The sequence below is a fragment of the Protopterus annectens genome, chromosome 2.part0 (assembly GCF_019279795.1).
Source record: "Protopterus annectens isolate FY-2018-M chromosome 2.part0, PAN1.0, whole genome shotgun sequence".
NCBI classification, from domain to species: Eukaryota; Metazoa; Chordata; order Ceratodontiformes; family Protopteridae; genus Protopterus; species Protopterus annectens.
In genome coordinates this window covers 1,683,798,231-1,683,825,254 of record NC_056728.1, presented here as the reverse complement: position 1 = coordinate 1,683,825,254, position 27,024 = coordinate 1,683,798,231, and the positions used below count along the sequence as shown (strand labels likewise).

At 43.2% G+C, this 27,024-nt stretch overlaps 1 protein-coding gene across 7 annotated transcripts in view; it reads left to right on the top strand.

Moving 5' to 3' along the window:
• The window catches only part of SLC5A6 (solute carrier family 5 member 6), a 1,143,936-nt gene that overhangs the window by 361,671 nt on the left and 755,241 nt on the right, over positions 1–27,024 (top strand). For all 7 annotated transcript variants that reach the window (XM_044061732.1, XM_044061733.1, XM_044061734.1 and 4 more), the window contains one exon: positions 7,764–7,829. In XM_044061732.1, the coding sequence (XP_043917667.1) occupies positions 7,764–7,829 (66 nt within the window). The remainder of the gene's footprint in view (positions 1–7,763; positions 7,830–27,024) is intronic.

The following is a 27,024-nucleotide window of genomic DNA, read 5'->3' as shown; positions in this document are numbered from 1 at the left end:
GGAACTTACTCAAGGTTCTTTTTAGTTCCAAAGAAGACAGGGGACTGGAGGCCGATTCTGGACCTAAGCAACCTCAACACCTTTGTCAAGAAGGAAAAGTTCCGAATGGTCACGCTTCAATCGATCCTTCCATTCTTACAGAAGGACGACTGGATGTGCTCAATAGATCTGAAGGACGCATACTACCACATCAAAATGGCCAGGGTGTCCAGGGATCATTTGCGCTTCCGGCTGGGAGCCAGTCACTATCAGTTTCGGGCCCTGCCCTTTGGTCTGACCACAGCCCCCAGGGTTTTCACCAAATGCATGGCAGTGGTAGCGTCTCATCTGGGACGCCTAGGATTCCAGGTGTTTCCGTATCTGGACGACTGGCTCCTGTCTGCCACCACCAGGCGTCAACTGATACAGGCCAGGGATTACACCCTACAACTTTGTACACACCTCAGAATTTCAGTAAATTTCGAAAAATCTTTGCTACAGCCATCACAGCATATCTTATTCATAGGAGCGGAATTAGATACACATCATTTAGTTCTAAGGCTTCCTACAGAAAGGATAGTAGCACTTCAAAGCAACATTTCTCTTCTGCTGTCGTCCAAAAAGTCCCCGGCAAAGCTTGTTCTGAAGGTCTTGGGTCTCATGGCAGCTTCTCTAATTGCGATACCATTGGGAAGACTGCACATGAGAGTTCTACAATGGCTCCTGTTTGCACAATGGTCATTCCAACAACTTCCTCTGACTCACGAAATTTTGATAACGAAAACATGCAAATCACACCTAACGTGGTGGTTACAGACTTGCAACCTGTCCAGCGGAAGACCATTTGTGCTACCCGCACCGTCAGCGACGATAACCACGGACGCTTCCCTGATAGGGTGGGGGGGCATTTTTCAGGGACAGACAGTCCAAGGCGAATGGACCAATCTGGAGTACAATCTGCACATCAATGTTCTGGAGTTGAGGGCAGTGTTTTTGGCGTTGCAACACTTTGCTCCCCTTCTTCCTCCAGGGACCATTGCAGTTCAGACAGACATGTCCGTAGTCTGGTACATAAGCAAGGGGGAACCAGGTCTTACCAACCATGCAGAGAGGCCATGAGAATTTGGCAATGGGCGGAGTCCACGGGTCGCTTTCTGATCGCAACGCACATCCCGGGGTCATCCAACGTCATAGCCGACAGGCTGAGCAGGGCAATACTGTTGCCTCACGAGTGGTCCCTCAAACAGTCGGTTGCGAGAATGATTTTTCGCAAGTGGGGCCAGCCTACCTGCGATCTGTTTGAGTCTCCAATGAACGCCAAATGCAGGAGCTACTTTGCCCTATTACCCCCTCCAGGGGAAGTCCCCAGGGACGCACTGGTGCACGATTGGCCCCCGGGTCTCCTATATGCGTTTCCTCCATTTCCCCTGATTGCAAAGTTTCTACAGAAAGCCAACAACCTTCAGAGGACTATTATCCTCATTGCCCCGTTCTGGCCTCGTCAAATTTGGTTCCCCTTTCTATTGCATCACTGCATTTGGGGACCTTGGATGCTGGACCCAGAGCCAGATCTACTGACCCACTCGTCAGGAGTTCCTCACCCATCTCTAGAATCACTCCATCTAGCAGCTTGGCTGCTCCGCTTCCCTTTCTAGCCAGGTCTGTTCCCCTTACATCGGCGGTTCAAGATATATTAGTGGCTTCTCATAAAGTTTCCACTACAAAGACTTACACCAGTAAGTGGAAACGTTTTGTCTTCTGGGCTGAGTCACATCATTTGGACCCTGTTATAGCTCCGTTAAACAAGATTTTGGAGTTCTTGACTGAACTATTTCATGAGGGAGCTTCCCCTGCTACTTTAAAAGTACAGTTAGCTGCCATTTCTAACTATCATGTAGAGGAATGTAGTGCGCCTATTATGGCTCACAGACTTTGCAAAGCCTTTTTAAAAGGTTCCTTTCATATCAGACCACCAGTTAGAAGTCCGACATCACCGTGGAATTTGAACCTGTTACTCTCTAAATTGATGTTGCCACCCTTTGAACCAGCCTCAAGTTGCACATTGAAATTTTTGTCCTGGAAAACTCTTATTTCTAGTGGCCATTACATCTGCTAGACGAGTGTTTGAGCTTCAGGCCCTTTCTGTCAGACATCCTTATTTAATTTTTCACTCTGACAGAGTATCCCTACGCACTAATCCATCCTTTCTCCCCAAAGTTTGCTCTTCTAGTAATATTAATCAGTCCATTGAATTACCCACCTTCTTTAAGAACCACTCTAATAAATTGGAGTATATGTTGCACAAACTGGATGTCCATAGACAACTCAGATTTTACTTGGATAGAACAAAAGATCACAGGAAATCTGATCAACTATTTGTAGCTTTTGCTGACAGCAGAAAGGGTCTTGCAGTTACGAAACAAACTCTTTCCAAATGGCTAACTGATTGTATCACATACGTCTATGAGGCGTCTGATCAAACATTATCAGTCAAACCCAAAGGACATTCCACCAGATCAGTCTCTACATCCTTGGCTCACGCAGCTCGCTTACCATTAGACACTATCTGTGCGGCTGCTACTTGGGCTAAACCACATACATTTATCTCTCATTACAAAGTGGACAGGGTTTCTAGGGATAGGGCAACCTTTGGTTCCACTGTGCTCAAGAACGTTCTCCCTTGAGTTCCTCAGGATCATGGAGCTAGGGACACTACCCATGTGTAAGAACAAAGGCGAGATTGAACACTCTCACATAAAGAAGTTATGTCCTTACCATAACGTTCCATGTGGAGTGTTCATCTCGCCTTGGTTATTACACTCCCACCCTCCCACCCTTAGGAAGAACGTTCGATTTGGTACCTGGTCTGGAGTATTCTCCTTCTGCTGTTGCATTGGTTGTATTATGTCATACATTTGTGTATGTTTGTATATATGTACATATATGTATATAGATTTGGCTTGTGTGTGCTTACTATGTCTGGTTTGCTTGCAAACTAGATCTGAGGTAAAGGCAGAGGGGGATTGTGGGTATTAGGTGATCTCGAGCTTCTTCTCGATGCAGAGCTTGCAGTCGGCTGGCACGGAGCCGAGGATCGGCTCCGAACCCATGTGTAATAACCAAGGCGAGATGAACACTCCACATGGAACGTTATGGTAAGGACATAACTTCTTTGTCACTGTTCCCACGAGAGGAGAAAATATACTAGATCTCATTGTCACAAACATGGGGACAAAATGCTCCACACCGGAAGTATATCCCTCATTGGTGAGATCTGATCATAAACTAATCTCACTGGAAATCCACATCCCGCCCCCACCCCAAGCAAAAAAGACCATAGTGAAGAACTTCTCTAAAGCAAACTTCACACTACTCAAGACTGGTGTGGTATCCTTCAAGGCCCCTGAGCCAGAGGAAACCACAACCCAAGCTGCGGAAGCCCTTACAAATGCCTTCTATGAACACCTCCAGGACTGCATGGATCAGGCAATCCCAAATAAAACCAAGACTCTTTCCACAAAGGGCAAGCGTCCAGTCTGGTGGACCCCAGCCATTAACAAACTTTACAATAAGAGGAGAAAGCTATTACATGATAGAACAAAATCCATAAGGAAGTCACCCTGATCATTATTAGTAAAAAATACGAGCACTCATAAAATCAACTAAGGCCAATTTTGAGAGAAAATTGCCATGGATTCAAAGGACAATCATAAGGCCTTTTTCAGCTATGTTAGGAACCTGGGTGGAAACTCCCAGATATGCTCAGAATTAGTCCAAAATGATACAAAATCACTGAACCCACAGACATTGCCAACATACTGGCAGACAGGTTCAGTGCAAACTTCACCCCTCTCCCCTAAAGGAGATAACTATCCCAGCCAGTGTAGCCTCCCGGACATCTCAAATGCGCAGGTGAAAGCTGCTCTCTCTAAAGCTAAAAACACAGCATCAATGGGACCGGATGGTGTCCCCGCTGTGTGCTACACGAGCTAAATGAGGAATTAAACCCGCACATAAGGCAGCTGTTTAATCTCAGCCTTACCACAGGATACGTGCCCAAGGAGTGGCGTCACGGCAACTGTGGTCCCACTCCACAAAGGCGCCTCTACGGACCCTGGTAATTACTGCCCCATAAGCTTAACAAGTCTAGTCTGCAAAGCTATGGAGAGGATCATAATGGAGCTCATAAACAAAGATATAGGGGACTTGCAGACATTGGACCCGACCCAGTTTGGCTTTGTCAAGGGAAGATCATGCCTTTTGAACTTGGTCGACTTCTTGAAACAGTCACCAAGGCCATTGATGAGGAAAGGCAGTCCATACAGCCTACCTTGACCTTGCAAAGGCTTTGACACAATAACCCACTCGGGTATTGTAGAAAAACTTACCAGCTTAAATGTAAACCCATATGTCACAAGATGGGTTGCAAACTGGCTTAAGGACAGAACCCACAGGGTTAGAGTTGCTGGCTGTGTCAGACTCCAAGCCGGTCACAAGTGGTGTCCCACAGGGCTCTGTCCTTGGCCCCTATTGTTTGGCATCTACTTCTCAGAAGTACAGGCCAACATGGGAGGACTTTGGCTGACAAAGTTTGCAGGCGACTGCAAACTGGGCGCCATAGTGGAAAGTGCATCGGACACGGATATCCTTCAGAAGGGACTCACGGAAACAGATAGCTGGTGCCAGAGCCATGGCCTGAAGTTAAACGCCAAAAATGTATAGTCATACCCTTGAAAAACAAGGTAACCCCAAGCTACCATATAGGTGGCAATCCACTAAGCACAGAAGAGTTTATCAGGGACCTGGGGACCCAGGTTGACAGTGGCCTTTCTTTTGACACTCACATTGCTAAAGTGGTTAGAAAGACCTTCTACATTGCCCACCTGATCATGAAGGGATTCACATCCAGATCTAGTGAGGTCATTGTTCCCCTGTACTCTTCACTTATCAGACCAATGATCGAGTACAATGCCCCATTCGGGATGTATCTCTCCTGACATCTGCAGCAATTGGAGAGACCCCAAAAGTTCCTCACCAAAAGGATAAAGGGACTCCAAAATCTGTCATATGCTGCCAGATTGAAGAAACTCCAGCTCTATTCAGTCGCATACCGTCTGCTCAGAGGTGACATGTGCCTGACATACAAGGCCATGTCCAACCTGGAATTAATGGACATGCTCCACCTCAAAAATCCAAATCCACCAAAACCACTAGAGCAAGCGACTTAAACCTTAGCACGGATATAAATAGGACGTGCTGGAGGGATAGATTTATCACTCAGAGACTCCCTATGCTGTGGAATAAAATCCCGGTCCATGTGAGGCAGAGCACCTCGCTGACTCTGTTCAAGAGAAATCTAGACCTGTGGATGGGAGATCGTAGGTTTACCCCAGGAATCATCTCTGTGTCACTGCTGGACAGAGGCACAACAAACTAATGGGCACAGTATTTTTTCATATAAGGGGTGGCGTAAGCCACAATAATTTGGGCTAGGCTTATAAATGCCTTGGGGCAGATAGCCTAGTATAAACCTATGAACCTACAACCTTTCCTGATCTTCCATCAAGATAGTGTCCATGAGAACTAATCCTACATTCATGCCTAAGGTGGTATCCAGAGTATCTTTAAATCAGGCTATCCACCTACCTACCTTCTTCCCAAACCCACAGAACAGGGGTGAAAGACTGCTACATACCTTGGATGTGCATAGACAGTTACGCTACTACCTGGACAGAACCAAGAGCAATAGGAAAACTGACCAGCTTCTGGTAGCATATGCAACAGGAAGGGAAGGAAAAGCAATTTCGAAACAAACAATCTCCAAGTGGATAGGAAATTGCATTAGATTTTGTTACTCCTACCATGGAAAGAAAACTCCAGATAACATCAGGCCTCACTCTACAAGGGCTACAGCCACTACCACAGCTTTCTTACGAGGAGTGGCCACCAAGGACATTATAGAGGCTGCTACTTGGACCTCCGTGCATACATTTGCCAAGCATTATAATTTACCTTTATACTCTAGATCCCGAGCAGGTTTTGCCACTGCTGTGTTGCAAGGGATCCTAACTACACCATAATCTCTCTTTCCTCCTCCCTAGTTTAGCTATGGTATTCTACCCATTTGTAAGGACTGCAGATGCATCCTTGAAGGACATAGTACAGTTTTGTACCTACCATAAATGTAGATGTCCGATAGGAATGCATCTGCAGTCAGGATTACCCACCCACCTCCCCTCTGTGGTACTCCTAGGGTATTTGGCCATCTTATAGCTAGCTGGGGGGGGATCTATTATGGTGTATTTGTTTGTATATATGTACATACATGCTTATTTTTTGTGGTTGCTCTCTACTATTTGGAATCATTGGCATTTATCCAAATTTAGCCTTCCAAGAGGGCACCTGGCATCTGGGGCAAGAAACACTGAGGAAAATGGCGTTGGCTGATGCCTTTATACCCGAATAACTGCAGCTATGACGGGTGAAGTGCGACACCAGCCGAAGCCAGACCCAGACTTTGGAATCCGGCCGACCGAAGGGCTGCCTGACGACAGGACAACCCATTTGTAAGGACTGCAGATCAAAAGTTTTCATTTTGATCTCTTGGGGTTTTTTAGTAACCCCAGGGTAGGAGCTTGGAAAGAAAATTGAATGCAGAGTTGGTGTGGCAATTTAAATTTAATGCCAGTTACACCCCCCCTCCCCGGTTTAAATGATTTTATTTCATAATTCGTGTTTTAAAGCAGAAGGCATAGAATTTATAAAGTTTTGATGTATAATGTGATAATGTTTTACATAAATATTTGTACTAATTTTTTTTATTTTAAATTTATTGTATATTTCATCATAGTGTTTAAGATTAGGACAAGGTGTTTTTTAAATTTGTACATATATTTTCTTGTGTAATGGGTTAATTGGTTTCAGTACTAACCAATTAATGTTTGATTAATGAAAAGCGGGGACCCTTTATAAAGGGTTGGTTTATTTTAGTGGTTAGATTCTGAGGAAGTCCTGGTTGTTTAACAAAGGCTGAAAAGCTTGATACTCCTTTGGGAGCATAAATTCATAATAAACCTGTTGCCCGTCAATATTTTCTGAGTGGGGTCAGTATGTCCTTACTAGTGGTTGCAGCCTGGTTTGTTGGAAATTTTGGCTGTTTTTTTAGAATTTGGTTATTTATACACTGTATTTGTTACTGTTTTCTGGTATATAAAAGTATTGCCGACACTAGAATAGTATTTATTGCTTATTTTGGAAGTGGGTGTTTTTTGAATCTGGAGAGAACAGTGTAGGTTTTGGGAGGTGGCCCTGAGTTAGGCAGTGTTTTGTTGTATCCTCTGTAAATCACTCGGTCTTGCTCTTGTGGCAGTTTCGTGCATTGTATGTGCTGTCTGTCAGTTTTACAGAAAGGTTATGGCAGTAAGTTACTAATGAGCTTCATCATTTGATTTAATCTACTGCTGCTTGTGATTAACTTTGAGCAAGACAGTAAGACACTGATTACAGGCTGCACCTCAGAGACCAACACAAATCTGGCTTAACTACTTGTTTCTCTGCTGCTATGTCCCACAGTCTACAGTGACCATAAATGTCATGACATTGTCTGCATGAAATCTTGTAGCATTTAGGAAACTGATGCACAAGACTATACAAACTTTTGCGAAGGACTGTTGATATCCAGCCTTTTTCTTTCTGGAAATTAATTTCTCTTATTGGGCAATATCATGTGTATAGTTTTTTTGTTGGCATTTCTTGATTAATGTGTTTTTTTTTTTTTTTTCCAGTACTTGGAGTTGCGATTTAACAAAATTGTTCGAATCTGCGGTACAGTGACTTTTATATTCCAGATGGTGAGTATGCAGGCAATAACCAGAAATTTCACATTGTTTTCAGTAACTTGAGATGAGCATGATTAATGTGTCAGTTATGAAGTTGTGTGTACATTTGTGTCTTTGTATGCATGTTGGATTTTTACTGTATTATAGGGGTGTACTAGCAACTGGTGATATGACAACATGGTTTGCTGTGTTTCAAAACTAAGTATTGCTACTACTTTTATTTCTATACCGGAAATTAGTAATTCGAGTGTTATTCAGGTGAGAAAGATTTGTTTTAGTTACTGTTTCACAGATAAAAATATGATTTTATTAGTCAGTTTTACAGAACTTCTATTCTTCACACAGTGATTTAATTGCACAGATAAAGTTCCGTTTGCTAGTAAACTAATGTAAGCCATATGAGCCAACTAATTAGATGAGTCGCATTGTACTGGAGCTACTCTACTCCATTTTATGTTAGAGCACCAAACCAGAAGATATTTCTTTTGCAGATGTTCTTCATTCCACATTGCTGCAGTCCTAACTATTGGGTAGTCCGCTGTCCAGTCGGCCCGAATACCAAAGTATATGGCTGACGTCGGTCAGGGCGCATTAGACTGACGTCAGTACGTCAGGGTACTAATGCGCATGACCGACGTCATATCCTCAGTCTTTTTTGCCGCATGGTCCGATGCAGAAGCAATTTTGCGAGTGCAGGTTGGCGTTCTGAAAGTTTCTGAAGTCAGAGTTTCAGACCGAATCAAAGTTGGCTAAGTACCCCGTTGGGGAATATTTTGGTTTTTTCTTGCCTCAGTATTTAACCGGATGTCAGAAAAAGTGAATAACTGTATTTCTTGTGGGAAACAGATACCTCATAGGGATTACCATACTTTGTGTATACCTTGTTTAGGGCCTGAGCACGCGTTGTTGGATGCCGCTCTTGTGCTAGATTTAACAAACGCACTATTAAGAGAAGGTTAGACTGTGCCAGGTTAGTTTTGGGAAGCGTTGTAATTATAAAATGCCGTCGGAGGCTCCGGCCTTCGCCAAAAGCGCAAGGACAAAGCAGCAAAGCCTAGGGTGGAAGAACCGACAGTCCCAGACGTCGGATCTTTAGAAGGCTCAGTGGAGCCGGAGGTTTTGCCAGGTGTTTCTTTGGCGTCCCTGGGAGAGACTTAATTGATACAGGATGTATCCTCAGAGGAAGTAGGCCAGGCTGAGGGGCTTCTCAGGTGGCTGTTCTTCCCTCTCTTCCTAAGGTGGTTAGAGCCTCCCTTCTGTTTCCAAGGCTTCTTTGAGAGGCAGGCCAAGTTTAACTTCAGTGGGGGTTTCTCCTAGTGCTTCAGGGTCTTTGCCTAAGAAACATATGCTTAAAATGGCAGAGGATTTGATTACTATGATTAGAGGTTCTATGCCCCTCCTGATAAGAGGCCTAGGGTGGAACCTGAGTTTGAGAGTTTTGAGCAATGTTCGAGGCTTCTGAGTCTTCGGCTGAAGAATTGCAGGAGTATCCTCCTTATTCTGATTCTGATGTGGATGATTCTACTCCTTCAGCTTCTCCTCCTGAGGATTTTTCATTTTCAGAGACTCTGCATTCCATGAGGGAGCATTTTAAATGGGAAGGTCAAGATTTCTCTGATTCCAGGAAGAGGCTTAGGGAATTCTTGTTTTACCCCAGCATAGGCCTTTAGCTATACCTCCTGTTCTGAATGTGGTGGAAGATGTTTTTGCAGAGGCTTCCCTCAATCCTGATTCTTTGCCTCCTGCCCCAGTTAAACCGGATAGGTACTATAGGGTGCCTGAAGCTCATAAGTATCTTTTAAGAGTCCTAGGGCAGACCCGAAACTGTCTCTCAGGGGCCTAAAGGTGTGAAGGCCTCTGTTGTTAAAAATCCTGTTCCTCCTGATAAAGAGGCAAGGGCTTTGGATAGATGGGGAAAGAAAGTGTATACTTCTTCCACTTTAGCCATGAGGGCTTGAATTGTCAGTTTCACATGTTAAAATATCAGAATTATCTCCTTTCACAATTGAAATCTTAGGTGGATGCTCTGGCAGAAGGTATTGAGTGTAAAGAGTTGCAGGATTTAGTTCATGTGTCTGAACAGGTGGGTAAACATTCCTTGCAATGTGGTTTTGATGCTGTGCAGGCCTCCTCGAGGGTGGCTGCCACTGGTTCTGTTCTTCGTAGGCATGCCTGGTTGAGAGATCAGAATTTAGCTGAGCATGTTAAAACAAGGATTTTGGATGCTCCTTTGCAGTCTGATGTGTTGTTTGGTTCGCCTGTGGAAGCAGTTTTAAAGAAAATGGAGGACAAGGCTAAGTCTATGCAAACTGTTAAGGATTTTTGCAGGTGCAGCCTCCAAGTTTAGTAGAAATTGGCCTACTAAGGGATGGACTTATCCTGCTTATGATTCCCAGTCTAGGGGTAGGTCTAGGCGTGGTAGGGGCAGAGCTCAAGGTTCTTTTAGGCCTAGGACAGGAGTTCCCCTGCTCAGACTTCTGGTGAGGGCAGGGGTCAGTCCTTTCGTAAGCAGACCCAATGACCTGCCTTTTCAGCTGCCAGTACATTCTCGCCTGGCAGCACCTTTGGGAGGAAGGCTGTCTCTTTTCAAAGAAAATTGGGATTTAATTACCCAAGACAGATGGGTTCTGGATATCATTCATCACGGTTACAGGTTTTATTTCCATACCATGCCTCCTTTCAAAGGCATGCCAGACATTCCTCCTCTACAAAGACAAGAGGCTCACAAGCAAATTTCTCTGTTGCTCCACATAGGGGCCATTCAGCCAGTTCCTGTGCCAGAAAGGGGCCTAGGATTTTATTCTCGCCTGTTCCTAGTACCGAAGAAGGGGAACACGTGGCGGCCAATTTTGGATTTATCTATCCTCAACACTTATCTGGACATTCCCAAGTTCAAAATGTTGACGTTACAACAGCTTTTACCTCTGCTGGGCAAGGATCACTGGATGGTAACTTTAGATCTCAAGGAAGCTTACCTTCATGTGCCTATAAGACTAAGTTGCAGGAAGTATCTGCGTTTTCGAGCTGGAAATTCTCATTATCAGTTCTCTGCATTGCCCTTTGGCTTATCCACTGCCCAGAGTATCCACAAAGGTTCTGGCTCCAGTGATAGCTTACTTCAGGCTAAAAGGAATTCAAATCTATCCTTACTTGGACGACTGCCTGATTCTAGCTCAAGAAAAGGAAGACAGTCTACAGCATTTGGATTATGTCATAGCAGTGCTAAGATGCCTAGGGTATTCTGTGAACGAAATAAAGTCCAGTCTAGTACCCTCTCAAGACATGTGCTTTCTGGGTGTGAGACTGAATACAGCAGCCCAGATGGCCTTTTTAACCCCGGACAAACAAAAGAATCTTTCCAGTTACTTCCATCAACTATCTCTTCAGTCCGGGCTGACTGCAAGGACAGTCCTTCAAGCCTTAGGGTTCATGGCATCTTGTATTCTGGTGCTTCCCAATGCCAAACTGCATATGAGGAAGCTGCAATGGTATCTCAAAAATGTATGGACACAGCACTGCCAGGATTTGGACACTGTCATTCAAATAATACCTTGCATTCAAAAGGAATTTTTGTGGTGGGCTCAGGAATGTCACCTAAACAAGGGACTCTCTGTGACCCGGCCAGAGGCGAGTCAGATTCTAACGACAGATGCCTCAGACATTGCTTGGGGAGCTCATCTAAATGGAAAGTGGATACAAGACAAGTGGCCTGCCAGACTACAGCATCTACATATCAACATGAAAGAGATGTTAGCAGTCCAGTTTGCATTAATGGCTTTCAAGGAGTTACTTCTTCCAGGGCAGGTGTTGATTCTAACAGACAACACAACTGTCATGTGGTACATCAACAAACAAGGGTGAACACATTCTTACCCATTGTGCAGGCAAGCAATGATTTTATGGGAGACTGTGCTCAGCTTGCAACTAACTCTTCAGGCAAGGTTTCTGCCGGGTGCACAGAACTCCTTAGCAGATGTGTTAAGCAGACAAATCATGGATCCCCACGAGTGGAAACTGGATCTTCATGTATTTCAAAAATTGACAGTGTCATGGGGAACTGCAGACATAGATCTGTTCGCTTCTCCACTAAACCACCAGCTGCCAAAGTTTTGCACAAAGAGGTTTCATCACACAGCTTGGAAAGTGGATGCTCTTTCTTTCAGTTGGAAAAATCTTCATGTGTATGCTTTTCCACCTCTGCCTCTTCTCCCAAAGGTGCTTCTAAAGGTCAGACAAGACAAGCCAAGGATGATTTTAATAGCTCCAGATTGGCCTCGGCAGCACTGGTACCCATTACTGAGGAGTCTGGTAAGGAAGCCTCCATGGCCTTTACCCTTGATTCCACACCTGTTGTCTCAGAGGGACGGTCACCTGCTCAATGTCAAGCTTCAATCTCTTCATCTAACAGCCTGGCATATTCTGTTTTGAAAGACAGCAGGTCTCAACTTCCTCAACAAGTTTTAAATGTGATTATGGAAGCCAGAAGACCTAGTACAAGGAAAGTGTACGCAGAAAAATGGAAGAGATTTTTATTTTGGAGTGCAGCAAACAATTTGGAGATTTCTGAGCCTAATTTGAGTGTGGCTCTTCAATATCTTACTGAGTTATTGGACAAAGGTTTGTCTTTCTCTTCCATTAAGATTCATGCTGCAGCAATTTCAGCTCACTATGATTGTGACCCCCCATTGTTTTGCATCCTTTGTTCAAGCAATTTCTTAGAGGGGCAAAGAATATAAGACCCCCAATAGAGCTCCTACTCCTGCTTGGGATCTCAATTTTGTGCTGGAGAAACTTACTCTACAACCTTTTGAGCCTGCGGCTACTGCTGAATTGAAATATTTGTCATGGAAGACTGCTTTTTTGTTGGCCATTACTTCTGCAAGAAGGGTTTCTGAGTTGCAGGCCCTTATGGCGGTAGAGCCTTTTGATTTTTCATAAGGATAGGGTATCTTTACGCACTAATCCTTCCTTTATGCCTAAGGTGGTTTCTAGTGTGGCTTTAAACCAAACTATTCATTTGCCTACTTTTTATGCAGATCCCCAAAATAAAGGGGAAAAGATTTTGCACACTTTAGATGTACACAGGCAATTGCGTTATTATTTGAGCAGGACTAAGGATTTTAGGCAGTCTCAGCAGTTGTTTGTTTCTTTTGCTTTGGGTTCAGGGCAAGCCTGTGTCAAAACAAACTATTTCTAGGTGGATTGGGTTTTGCATTGCATTTTGTTATTCCCATCATGGCAAGGAGATTCCAGCTGGAATTAGGCCTCATTCCACTAGGGCTACTGCCACTTCTACAGCATTTCTAAGGGGTGGCCACTAAGGATATTTTGGAGGCAGCTACTTGGAGTTCAGTGCATACTTTCTCTAAGCATTATCACCTTCCTCTCTACTCTAAGTCTAGGGCTGGTTTTGCCACAGCTATTTTGCAAGGCATGTTGTCAGTTCCTGCTTCCTTATGATTTGCCAGCCTCCCTTACCTCTGCTTTGGGATTCTACCCAATAGTTAGGACTGCAGCAATGTGGAATGAAGAACATAGTACAGTTTTGTACCTACCATAAATGTAGATGTTCGAGGATCCACATTGCTGCAGTCCAATTTACCCTCCCTCCTTCCCTCTGTGTTTAAGGGTGGTTGTGTAGGTGAGGTTATATTCTGGTAATTTTGTATATATTGTACATATTTTTGGTGCAGGTATGTTTGGAATTTTTGGTTTTGGCCTTAGCTTTTCAGGGTCTTCTGACATCTGGGGCAAGAAAAGACTGAGGATATGACGTCGGTCATGCGCATTAGTACCCTGACGTACTGACGTCAGTCTAATGCGCCCTGACCGACGTCAGCCATATACTTTGGTATTCGGGCCGACTGGACAGCGGACTACCCAATAGTTAGGACTGCAGCAATGTGGATCCTCGAACATCTACATTTATGGTAGGTACAAAACTGTACTTTAATTTACCATTAATGTAGTATATGCATTTTAACCATAGAGCATTGTTATCAGAAATGTGGACAATTTAAACAAAAAAAAAACCCTTTTATTAAGAAGCAAAGGACTATCTTTTCTTAATCATATATTTTTTGCAAATTAATTAACAAAAAGCATCGGAGTGTTAGAATGCTAATTTTGACCTAGCTTTGTGGAGTAGAAGGAAGGGAAGGAGCTCTGAGTACGACTTGGATGATCCTAGTTTAATTAGAGCCTTGGGTGCTGGAAGAACCATGGCGCATTGATAATGGAACTGAATGTTCACTGACTGCTTACCCATTCTGGGGGTGGGAGGTGGCTCTTGCTGTCCATTTGAGTGATACTTTGGGTAGGAGCACTGGATTTTGCACCTACGTAGCATGGTCTTACCGACCACATGCTGCCTTTGTGCAAGTCCACTGACTGGGGGGATGTCTGTATGCAAAGGCATGCTTCCTGCTGCAGATGGTGCTTACTGGAGCTTGAAGGAGCCACTGCAAAAGGGGGAATAGCTTCAAGGAGGGTAGAGTAGACCACTCCATCAGACTTGAAAGCTATCCTGTTCCCTGCGACCTGACTGATGCCACAGGAGTAAATGGGCTGGTTAGACACATCTGTAAGGAACAAAAGGGCTGAATTACTCTCAGCTAGCATGGAGATGCCTGGCTGTTGCCTCCAACAAAACAAATGGTGAATGGGGTAAAGTTAGTGCTGCCATTTGGTGGGGGGTGCTAATGTGAAAGTTCATAGGTAGTTACTAAGCAAGCAGTCTAGGAAACAAGAAGCCTAGCCACAAGTGCTCCAGAGCCCTGTCTCGTTAAGTGACTTGCACAAGGTCACACAGTGGCCAAGTGAAAGCTGGTGGTGGAATCATGTCTTGCATCACCAAAAGTAGCTTGTTAAACTTGTAGCCTTCGTGCAGAGGCCTAACTGCCAGGTATTGGAGTCGGGACTAAATGCATGAGGTCTGTACATGTGCTGTTAACGAATTAGAAGTCATGAAATATTGTACGTGTTCTTTGAATGGAATCCTAACAAACTGTTAAAAATGGTTATTAAGTAGAAGAGCAAACTAAACTGTGCATGAATTTTTCTTTTTAGATTTCTGGCATGTGAACATATTCCATGTGTTGAAGATGACTGGTAGCTACACATTCTGAATGCAGTTATCTGTTTAACGTTTGACTGGGTTCGTTCTTGTAGGACTTGGTAGTGTATAGTGGTATTGTCACTAATGAGGAGAAATTTGAACAAGGTAACAGGGAAATTTCCCATTCTCCTTTCAAAGTGCCATGGGATCTTTCATATCTGTCTGAGCAACCACCAACTTGGACATATGGGGCTTTGGTGTAATGTCTTAGCCATTGGTTGGTGACTTGAGAGCAGCACCCCCTTCCCCCGTATGCTGCACTGCAGTGTCAGTAATAGAAAGTGAATCCAGGTAACAGGTGTGGGGAACAAACCTACAGTTCTGTAATCTTCCAGCTTCAAAGATGCATCTGCTACCTGTTGAGCTGCTGACACTGTCTACCTCATAAACCTATATTGGTGTGATCTAAGGTCTTAATGAGTTACAGATCCCACATTTTATTGTAGGGTTAGTGCACACTATTGGGGGTGCTTGTTGTAATGGCTAGCAGACTAAGCTGCTCCAGTCCAGGACTCTGAGAAGGAAACCTTTCAGGGTAGGGCCAACACCTGTTCAGATGGTTTTCTTTAAAATTAATTTGCTTTTGCTCACTTGAGCCTAGAATCTGAGATTTGTGTTAAGATTTTGGTGCATTTTATGTACCTAGCTATGCACCAACCTAGCATCCTGCATTGCTTCTGTGACTAACTCTTTGATAATTTATCCTCCTTGTTAGGACAAGGCTGAGATTTGGGGGCATCAACAAATAACATCCTGCTTGTTAACTTAACCTGTACCTTGTACCTGGTCGATGTGCAGTGAACCTAGCTGATGTGTTGGCTGAACCCACCCCCCCTCCATAAGGTACCTGATACTTCAACCTAATTACTGATGCAGCTGTCACTACGGTTTATTCTTGTTTTGAGTGGGGTTCCTGTTGCAGCTGTAGTGGCAAACACAGATCTGGTAAGAAGAGGTCCATATTGGAAAGTTTTAAGACTTAGTTTCTTGGATTTTTGCACTGAGTCACTGTTGAATAACAGGAATACCCTTTAGCCGCCCATATATATCAGGAGATTACTTTAGTTCTCCTACAAAAAACATGCTTCTATAGAACACATTTGCACACATTTAAAATAACCAATATTTGGCTCAGCACCCTGTTCATTTTTGTTTTCTATTTTTTAGTACACTATTTTTTTTCAATAAATTTGTAATAAAATGCATGTATTCACTGTTAACCTTGTGCATCTAAATGTCACATGACCATGACCATTATCTGTTAAGTGCATAACATTTTAAGACTTGCTTGGACCTCCCTGAAAGATTAAAATCTTCCCCAGTGGGGCTGGCTCATCATTTGAAGAACTACACTTTAGAACTTGTGTCATATGTTAGTATTTTTGACAGATCAAACTTCCTAGCTTGATAGATACCCTCCCCCCCTACTTATAATGCTTCATGGATTCCTTTTCCATTGCTCGTCATCATTCTAAAACTTTGGTCAGAAAAACTGTCCACAAATTTCTTGTTTTGAACTTGAAGTGTATATAGGGTGACTTTTTTTTGTGAAACTCAGTTAGGAATGTGTGCTGCTTCTTTTTTCCTTTCCTTCCTCTTGGCGTTCGTTGCAAGCTTCTGTAGAATTCGTTTACTTCATGGGAAGCTTAATTACTCGTTTCCTTTTAGGTCGGACCCAAGCCTATTCTTCACCTGCTCTTGATGTTCAGTCCTTTTTTTTTTTTTTTTTTTTTTCCTTCAGTTGGGCCATCCCACTTGATAGGTACAGTAATTGTCAGAATTGTTTGGGACTGCCATGTAACACATGTGATTTTAAAATTTATTCTGTGTTCTGTGATTCCATCAGGAGAAGATGGAGAATCCTCTTCTCTTAAAGATTTCAGAGCTTCAGAAGGAAAATTGCTATCCAGAGCCTTGTGCTTCCATTAAGTCTGCTAAAGTTTGAAAAGTCATTGATTATTCTTAAAATGTTGGATTATTTCTCAAAGAACCAGTAACCATTCACTCGGATTTGGATCCATACCTTTCCTGTTTTACATGATCCTCTTATCTCAACGTAATCTTAAATGAGGCAGGTGGCTTATTAGGAGACGCTGTTAAACTCCCCTTGATATTAGACATGGAGTCCTTTTATTTACTGCCAGAGGCCTGCGGCTCCTGCTAAAGGTCTGCAGCGCCTATCACCATATGGCAGTTGTCTACTGTTGATTATTGCAGACCAGGCTGAGACACTTTGATGCCTACTGTTTTACAAGTTTGTCCTTGTCCCCAGTCATTCAGCACACCGGGGGGTCCTTCCTTTTCCAGTAAGACCTTCTTGTACACAGATGTTGTGTTCCCTGGTGCTTTTTGTGTCTTCAGAAATCCCTGCATTTTTTTCCTGCACTGGCTTCACCACTCGTTTTGGCATCTTCATTAGTTCCCCCTCATTTTGCACTTTCTGGTCTCCATTATTTGAACTTGCCTTGATGTCTCTGGCAGGTTACTCTGTGTCATTTTCTAATATTGATTTTATCTGCACTGGTGTACGCCAGCATTCCCGGTAATTGTCCCCCACCATCAGTGCCCCTGGTTTTTGACAATCTTTGGATTGTACGTAATGGTATTGGTATCTTCAGCGTCTCTTATCTCCTCTTCCCTCATGTCTGTGGTCCTGGTTTTCCCAACATTGGAACCTGCTACACAGGAGCTTGTGCCACCTATCATACCTGCTCAGTGGGTCCCTATCCTAGCACCTCTTTCTTTGTCCTCTTCTTTGGCAGCTGTACACTGCCCTTTCTTTTGTACCTTCTTGGCAACTTCAGCATGCTATTTCATTGCCATCTCTCTCTTACTGTTTGGTTCTTGGCTGTCCTCCAGATCCCAGGAATACAAAAAGACTGAATCTTCTGTTAAGATGCCAGGAAAGAGACTGTGTACACCCAGAACCACTACTGGATTCTTAGCAGAGGACATGGATAATGAAGAGGGGGTAACTTCCCTCTACCTGTCAGTCCAGAGTAGGGGTAGTTCTTTCAAATATTTTTTTTTGTAGGTTGATCCTCTAAACTCATCTCTTCCCCACAATGTATGCTGAAAAGTGTGTTCTTTTATCTTACAATTCTAGATGGTGTCTTCCTTGATGGTTATTCTCCAAGATGCCATCAGCATTGCTTGGAAGAATCCTGACTCTTAGTCCCGGTTTCTAAGAAGGTGGACCAGATTTTCCACCTGTTCAAGTGTACAGTTTGGGCAGAGATAGCCAAAGTTGACTTCATTGTATCCACTGTTACCTTTCATAGAATGTATACCACCCAAACTCTTGGTAGTCATCCCACCAGTAAGTCTTCTAAGGCTGTGGAAAACTTTGGAAAGCAGGTGTTTGTGTCTACCATTCTTTCCCTCAGGGCATTTAACATTGAACCACATGTATTTGTAATTCATCTTGCATGACACTCTGAAGTGTATGGTAGAAAAGTCTTCTGATGGTCTGCTGAAGGACAAAATAAGGACCTAGACAACTACTTTAGTCTTAGCAGCCTTATCTACAACTCATTGAGGGGACTCTTGGAACACAGAATCTGGCATGGCCATACACCAGCAGTTTGTTTGTACTTGACACATTTTTAGGATGTCAAGGTGACCTTCCTAGACCTTAAGGAGCCCTCCTGTTTGACTCTGAAGTTGCAGAGCACTTTTTGAATAGGAAAGAGCAAAAGCAAACCCTTTCTGCTTTATCAAGGTTAAGAGCATACATTTCCAAGACACACAAGTCTCATTGTCACTTGTGACACTTGTTTGCCTCACAAAAGCAGGAGGTAATTAGATATAGTTAACCATTTTGGCTGCCTTCAAGACTGTGGACCCAGAGGCCAAGGACACCAGTGAGCCTAAAGAGGCTACAGTCAGACTTGGGGTAGATTACTGTAATCCTGACTTCTGTTCTGATTGTGTCTCTCTCTCTCTCGGCATTTGGCAGGGAGAGAGAAGCCTCTCTCTCTCGGGGCACTTGGCAGGGAGAGAGAAGCCTCCTTCCATGTCTAAACATGGAGAAAAATATCCAAGGACAAATGGATAAAAGATATTGTATCCGTAGGATATTCATCCCCTTATCCTCACACCAGATTTCATCATTGCCCTTGCCCGTACATCCCACTCTGTCAGATATCATTGACAAAGGAGGCAGTACATAGGCCCAGGATGTCTCACCAGAAGGGAAAGGCTTAGGGCACGATTTCACATTCTTTGATGCCCCAGGTAAACAAATGAATTCAGGATATGAGTGGCCTAAATAGTTTCACCCTAGAGAATCCGTTTTCTATGCCAGTCCAAAGGAGATTGGTTGTGCTCTTTGTAACTCCAGTACCTCCACTAAAGATTGCCAGGGAGTTGCGATTTCTATGTTTCTGGGACAGAGATGATCACTTCTAATTCTGGGCTGTTCTGGTTGGCATCATCTCAAACTCGAGGGTGTATGTCAAATGCATGTTTGCTGTCAGTTCATTTCTGGCTGTATGGATCCAAGATTGTCACTTCCCTAGATGACTGCACTTCATTTTGCCTCAGCACGGGGTACTTTTTTCTCCAGGAAAGTTTATGAAGGTCTCCATTTTCTTCTGCTTCAGTTTTCACATTCATGTGGTGCACTCTGGACACTGCTGTTTGTTGGACATTCCTACCCCATGACAGTCTTCCCTGCCTATTTACCGTATCTGTAGTACACCATCTCCAGAGTGCCTACATGCTGATGTCATGATGTTCTGGGTCTTAACAGTAGCATCCGTTATTATGGCACTTTATGACAAATTCCATATGAAAATCCTTTGGTGTATTTTTCAGTAGTATCAACATGTAGCTATCCCAAGCGTGTCATTCTTGTCTGACCTGGTAGCTGAATTAAACAAATCTTCTTACTGGGAACGCTTTCCATCTCGACTGTTCTAATGACTGTCGCTATGGGTGAGTCTGTATTGGGGCAGGGATGCATTTCAGTGGGCAGATCATAGGATTGTAGGAGACTACTAGGCTGTCTACCTGGAGGTCATTTTAAGCCTAGCCGTTTCAGCCCAATGTAATACTGTACAGGTACTAGTCAGTACCCAAGATTGCATTTAGTGATGACTGCTCATGTCCAGGAGGGTTGTGGGTGCTTTCCCTTTGTAAGAATTTATTGGGCCCCATCCACTCATCCAGGATCCTCTTTAACAGCATCGTAGAGGTGCTTTGTTTCACATAAATTGGTAGTGTGTTCCAAAGACTGGGCAGTCGCTGGGAGATAAATCTGTCCCTCCAACATTCCTATTTAAGTCGCAGGCCATATGCAAGTCCCTGGAATGGATAGCCCTAGACCCATTTGATTTACGTATAAGTTCATTAGATTTGGGTCTTGGGTTGCTCTGTAGGCCAGGCATAAGTCTTCCCTAAGACGTCTATACGATACGGAGTATAGTGATAGGGATTTCAGTTGGGCCTTGTAAGGAACATGCCAGAGGCTGTTGATTATATTTGTTAGACACCTCTGAGGTGTCTCGAATTGCTGTAGGTGCTTAGTACGGTACATACATAATGGGGTATTATACTCCATTGTGGCACTGAGTATGGGGAGGGGGGGGCGTTATAACTTTTTTTGCATTCGAGGCGTTGTCTTCACTAACCAAGTGAGTTACTTGGAAAGTTTTCCTTACAGTGGTAGACCCGTTGTGGTTGAAGGTCAAGGTGGTGGTCAACCTGTGATCCCAGGTCCCTTAACACTTCATGGGTACTTAGGGTATTGTTATTGATTTGATAGTGTGAAAAGACAGTCATTGTTTGTGTCAAAGGGAATGGTGATGCATTTCTTTGCATTCAGTGAGAGACCGTGACTAATACACCAGTCATTGGTCTGTGTGAGGCCATCCTGGAGTATACGGACATAATTCGGGGATTCAATGATTGCACCTAGTTTGCAGTCGTCTGCAGACTGTGAGCCACAACCTTTTAGTTTTGACCTGAACGTCTGGGAAGCATTTACCAAACAGTAGAGGACCTAGCACTGACCCCTGTGACACCCCACTGGTAACATGCCTGCTGGTTGATGTGGAGTCACCCACTTTGATAGTGTGTGTCCGGCTTGTGAACCAGTTGGCAACCTATCTTACAACAAAGAGGTTTGCATTCAGTTTAAGTTTAATGGCAATGTCTGAATGTGGGTCTGTGTCGAAAGCCTTTGCCAAGTAGAGGTATGCTGTGTGCACAGATTTGCTCTCATCAATGTCCTTGGTCACACTTTCAAAGAAATCCACCAGATTTAACATGCAGGATCTGCCCTTCATAAAGCTGAATTGGGTAGGGTCCAGGGTTTGGAGGTCACCTATTGTAGATCATTGAGCATGTGTATACCTTTATGAAGCTAACCAAGGGCTTGCACAAGACTATAAATACTGAGCACGTGCAAGTCAGACTGCCATTTTGTAGTTAGCTGTTGAGATGTGAACATGTATGCATGCATGTAAGCTCTGTTTGTTAGTTTTGTTCGAATTTATAGATGTTGCTATCCACCCTGATATGTTTCTGTATATTAAAGCATTTAAACGAAACCAAGCCTTCTCGTTATTTGTATGTAAGATGAATGAGTGACATGGTGTCAGAACCGGGATTTCTAAAAGGACATGGGCCAGAATGTGAACCAGAAGCAAGCTCAAGAAGCCCAGCGAATATACAGCCGTGAATTGTTCCCATTGAGTATAAACTTCAGAAATCCGGTCAGAAATTATGTTCAGGTACTGTAACTTGCTCAGCACTATTTTCTTTCATATAATATGAAATGAGGCAAATGGAACGCTCTAAATGATATTCACATAAACAGATATGCACGTTATTGATAAAAGTATTCGAATTATTATGCAAAATGTTTGAAATAATGTCCAAATTGCACAAAATGAATAAAATAAAGGAAATGGCTGCATTTTTGCAAAGTATATGTATTTTTCTCATTACACAAAGAAAGATATGAGTTTCCAGAAGTATATAAAGGGTTCACATGTTTTTGCAGTGTTACAGTAAAGCTATTTGGCAAAGCACGGCCATTACAAGGCATATTTCACAGAGTACAGCCATTATAGAGCATATTTCGCAAAGTATTTCAAAGCGTTTATTGTGCATTCGAATGTTATAAACTCACAGAACTGTTTGTTTGTACAGAATTACAAGGACCATATTTTCGCTGTGTTTGTGTATACTTTGTAGGCATGGCAGACAGATTTCAAAAACCCAGTGCAGTTGTTTGACAGTAAAATTGTTGAGAACTGGAGAGTGTTTGAGCAAGAGTACCTTTTCATGCAGGCTGCACCTTCTGATAAAGATGACAGTGCAAAGGCGTTTATTCTACTTTAGGTGGGTGAGAAGCCATAGAAAGGGAACTCTCATTTGTGTATGCACCTGCTATTTATGCTGGAGGAGGAGAAAACTTATCACATTGTTCTACAGGCTGAGTCAAGGGAGGAACCAGAGTGCTTAAAATGTAAATTTAGAGAAATGTGTAACCCCCAGACAGATGTTACAATGGAAAAGCACTTACTTTACACAAAGGATCAAAAGCCAAGTGAAACTTTTGCAGCATATCTAACTGACCTGAGAAATAAAGCTAAAATGTGCAGATTTGGTGACTTAATGGATGAGCTGCTAAAGGACAGATTGTGTGTGGTGTAAAAGATGATGATGTGAGAAAGATTTTGTTTCCTGACAGTGATTTAACTTTGAATAAGGCCATTGAGATTTGTCGGATATACAAGCTTACAGAAAAGCACACTAATATGCTTACAAATGAGAGCAGCTCTAGAAGGCACAGTGATATAGCTCATGTTGACAGTATGCAGCATGTGGTGAAAAGAAATGGGCCCAAGCACATGGCAGCTATGGGGTTTACCAGGGACGGCTGCAAGTTTCCCCAGAACTTTCTAGCACTTTCCAGAAGCCGCACAGTCTCAATGAAGCATACGAGTGAGTCAGCAAACTCAAAAGCATGGGCCCTAACCTAGTTTCATTGTCAACTGTCATAATTGTGGTGGAAGCCATGAATCTAAAAAGGAAAAATGTTTAGCTTTTGGTTAACAATGCCACAAATGTAATAAATGGAATCATTTCAAAACATTTTGTAAATCAAAAGGCCCTCACTGTTTTATCAAAAGGGAACACTATAAAAAACGAGTTGATCAGTTAGACAGTGATAGTCCCATTCTTTATGTTGATGGTGTGTCAGTGCTTCATGAAAATGTCAATGCAGATTTAAGTGCAAAGAATGAAGTTTTTTGTACTGTTCGGATAAATGGCAAACCCGAAGTGCAGTGTTATATCTGCAGAAACATTTGCTAGAGTGTGTAAAGGTGAAAGGTTTGATTTGCAAGGTGTGCGAAACGTGTTGCTTATGGAGGTGAATAAATTCAGACTGAAGCCTCAGTTATGCTTTCATATTATTCGGCGGGAAGATGCTACAGCTTATTTATGTGGTCAGAAGGCACATCCAGTCATTATTAGGGCTTAGACACTCTTTGAAAATGGAACTACTTTCATTTAATAAGGAAGTTCACCATATTGGCTTAAAAGACCACTACTCTAATTTTGCCCATCACATTTTTTCTACTTATGCAGATCTTTTCCAAACTAGGCAAACTTCCAGTTGTATACTCCATGAAGTTAGACCCAGAGGTCTGTCCAGTTATCAGGCCAGCATGAAAAGTTCCAATAGCCATGCAGGACAGAGTCAAAGCTGAATTAGATAAATTGGTGCAACAAGGTGAGATTTCTCCAGTTGAAACGCAAACTGAATAGGTGTTCTTCCATGGTGGTAGCTCATAAGGAAAGCTCAAATGACATCCGAATATGTATTGATCCACAAGATTTGAACAAAGCATTAAAAAGACCTCATCATCCAAAGCGCACAGTCGAAGTTGGAGCCTTGATCTCAGTTGCCACTATATTTTCTGTCTTAGATGCAGAGAGTTAATTTTGGCAAATTCAGCTTGACAAAAAATCCTCACTGCTCACTACTTTTATGTTTGACAGGTGCAGATTTTTGAGAGTACCATTTGGGATAAATTCAATATGAGAGTGTTCATTTAGATTCTTCAGTGTACCCTGTGATATTGGTGGGAGCTGTTGATTGACCCTTTGGAAGCACCCATCAAGAACTTCAGGAAAAGGAAGGAATGTAAGTGGTACACTTGCAAGTCCAATCTTTATAGGGACAGATACTTCCTGACCCTCGTGCTAGTAATGACCTTGACCCTAGATGCCTAGGATCAGAAGGCACCCATCAAGAACTTCAGGAAAAGGAAGGAACATAAGTGGTAGATTTGCAAGTCCAATCTTTATAGGGACAGATCCTTCCTGGCCCTCGTGCTAGTAATGACGGTGAATGTAGATGCCTAGGATAGGAAGGCAGTATTTGGAGATGACAGTTCAAGGCAGTTGGGCAACTCACAAGACTTATCTGCACATCAGTAGTCTGGAAATTAGGGCTGTCCTCACTGTACAGACATTTCAGGACTCCCTCCCTCCTCCTGCCCTAGCCCTTCACTCAAAACAAAATTGCAGTGGTATGGTACATAAACAAGTAGGTGAAATGTCATTCATTTCCCCTATGTCGGGAGGCCTTGAGTATGTAGGAATGGGCCTTTGCCACCACTCGCTTTCTCATTGCCTCTTAAATCCAGGGTCATGTCAGCTGCTTTATGGATTGGCTCAATCGCTATTTAATGATGCCTTACAAGTGGTCTGTCACTCACTCTGTGTCATCGACTCTGCTCTGTCACTGCAGTAAGCCTTTCTGCTGTCTCGCCACCTCTCTTACCAATGTCAAATGCAGCAGCTTCTTTTCCCTTATTTCTCCAATGAGAGGCTGCTCTGGAGGTAACTTGTCCAGATGTGGCCCTGGCAGTCTGTTTTGTTTTTCCTCCCATTTCACGTTATTTTTAGATTTCTGGGGAAGATAGTCTTCCAAAGTCATCCTAATGGCCTGCTTTTGGCTCCCTGACAAGTATAATTCTCTGGTATGGCCTCATGTCTTGGCGGGGACTCTCCTCTTGACGATATCTTAAGAATTCTCTTTCACACATTCAGGAAGCCTCACCCAGAAGACCCTCATTAGCTCAAGTTATTGGATTTATTTTTTTCATTTTGTGTGTTCTCCAGAAGCTCTTCATGCATTGGGGAGGGTAATCCAGATCTTTACTTTTGACCAGAGACCTGATACTAGGAAAGCATACTGAAGCAAGTTGACATGTTTTCTTTCTGAGCCATTTCTGGGGAGCTGGACCATTCTTCAGCCCCATTTGCTAGCATTTTAGAAGATCTGTTGAGTTTTGATTGAGGTCTGTTTCTCATCAACACCTGGCAGCTTTATGAAGTTTCCATCAAGGAGCAGATCCTTTTTCCTCTCTGAAGCTCATCTCTTTGAAAAATTTTCTTGGGAGTGCTCACCCTCTTCACAGGATCCAAGATACAGGCCTTGCATCTGTATGGAACACTTTGCAGTGTACTGTTCATGAATCAGTCCATTTATTTTTTTATTTTACATGCAGGGATAGAATCTGTATGTCTGTGAGAGAGAGCAGCCAGCATACCTCTGTGCATGCATTACAAGCAATGGTTTCAACATACGTTCATAAAGATGTCCTTCCTTAGATCACTGTTGCAGTATTCTGAATTGTTGGGATTATCTCATCAAATAGCCTAGACTCCCAGCTGGGGTACCAAATCCTTCCATAGAGTCATATGTCTGATGTATGACTTAAGCCTGCAGGCATAAGGCTATAAGTGGACATAAGCATAAAATCTCAGAATATCTTGCCACCAGTTCGAAAGCAGGTATTGCACCCATCGGTCTGTTATACACGTGGCTGTTAGTTAATTACCCCATTGGGGAACCTTCCTTGTTTTTTTTATAGTCTTGGTATCTGTTATTGTACTAGATGTCAGCTAGGAGGGGAAAGTGCAATTATGGTAGGCAGATTCCCTACAAGGATCTCCACTCCCAGTGTCTTTTCTGTTTAGGTGTTGAGCACAATTATAAGAAATGCAGTATTTGCCAGTCCTTCATATCCAACACCTTTGTTACGATACTCTAATCTCTTAACAGTTACTTGGAAACTTGGCATCTTAAGCACCTAACCAAAGCTACATTGTCAGTTCCTTCCACTTCTGATGTCCTGCCTATCCCAAAGAGGAAGTTCAAGAGGCCTAGGCCCAAGATTATGCCTGCACAGTCAAATTTGGACAGACCTAACTATGAGGTTTCAGAACCCGCTATATGTCCAGCTCCTTCTTGGATGCCCGCTACCGTGACCCTGCTGGAGGCTGGGATGGCATCTGATGTATGTACATCTAAAGTGACTGATTTTACTTATGTTGGTGAGAAAGGGGGATCCCTGTCTAATTATTTCTGAAGGACCCAAAGGTATTCAGCAAATATAAGTAAGAGAAGAGATATTTGGGTCACTTATCAGGGTACATCAGGATTGGAACTGTTACATCGTGTAAAAGTAGACATTGCTCTGAAAAAGAAAAAAAATGTTTCCTGTCCTCGTATGTCTAGGAAAAAGGAGTGGATGTATTTTTTGCAGGGCCTGTTCAAGCCCATCATGGCACTCGAACCACCATGTTTTGCCTCCTGTACTCTTATTCCTGATGCCTCTCACAGAGATGTTAAGAATCCTCCTCCAGGAATTAGGAGGCAGAGTCCCATTCTGACTACCCTCTGGCCTGCTCTTAGATTCACTTCCTAGGCCAAGTGGCCTCTGTTGAAGAGTCCACGTCCCCCGATTCTCCTAAAGAAGAAGCTTTGTTTGGAGAAACCTTTTCTAACATCTTGAAGCAATCTAAATGGGAACCTAAATGCATTTCAGATGTGGCACTCCTGCACTTGCTCCAGCCACCCCTGTCCTGCAGGCTTTTTATAGATGCCTTTGCCTCCCCTTCTAGTGCTCCTGACTCCCAGCCACCAGCTCCTAAAAGGCCAGATAGATTTTACAAAGTGCTTGAAGATTTGAAGTTTCTCTACAGAACCCTTTGTCAGATCCATTTGTTTTTTTTCTGTTTCTACATATGTAAGATCTCTAAATTCATACTTGCCACTAT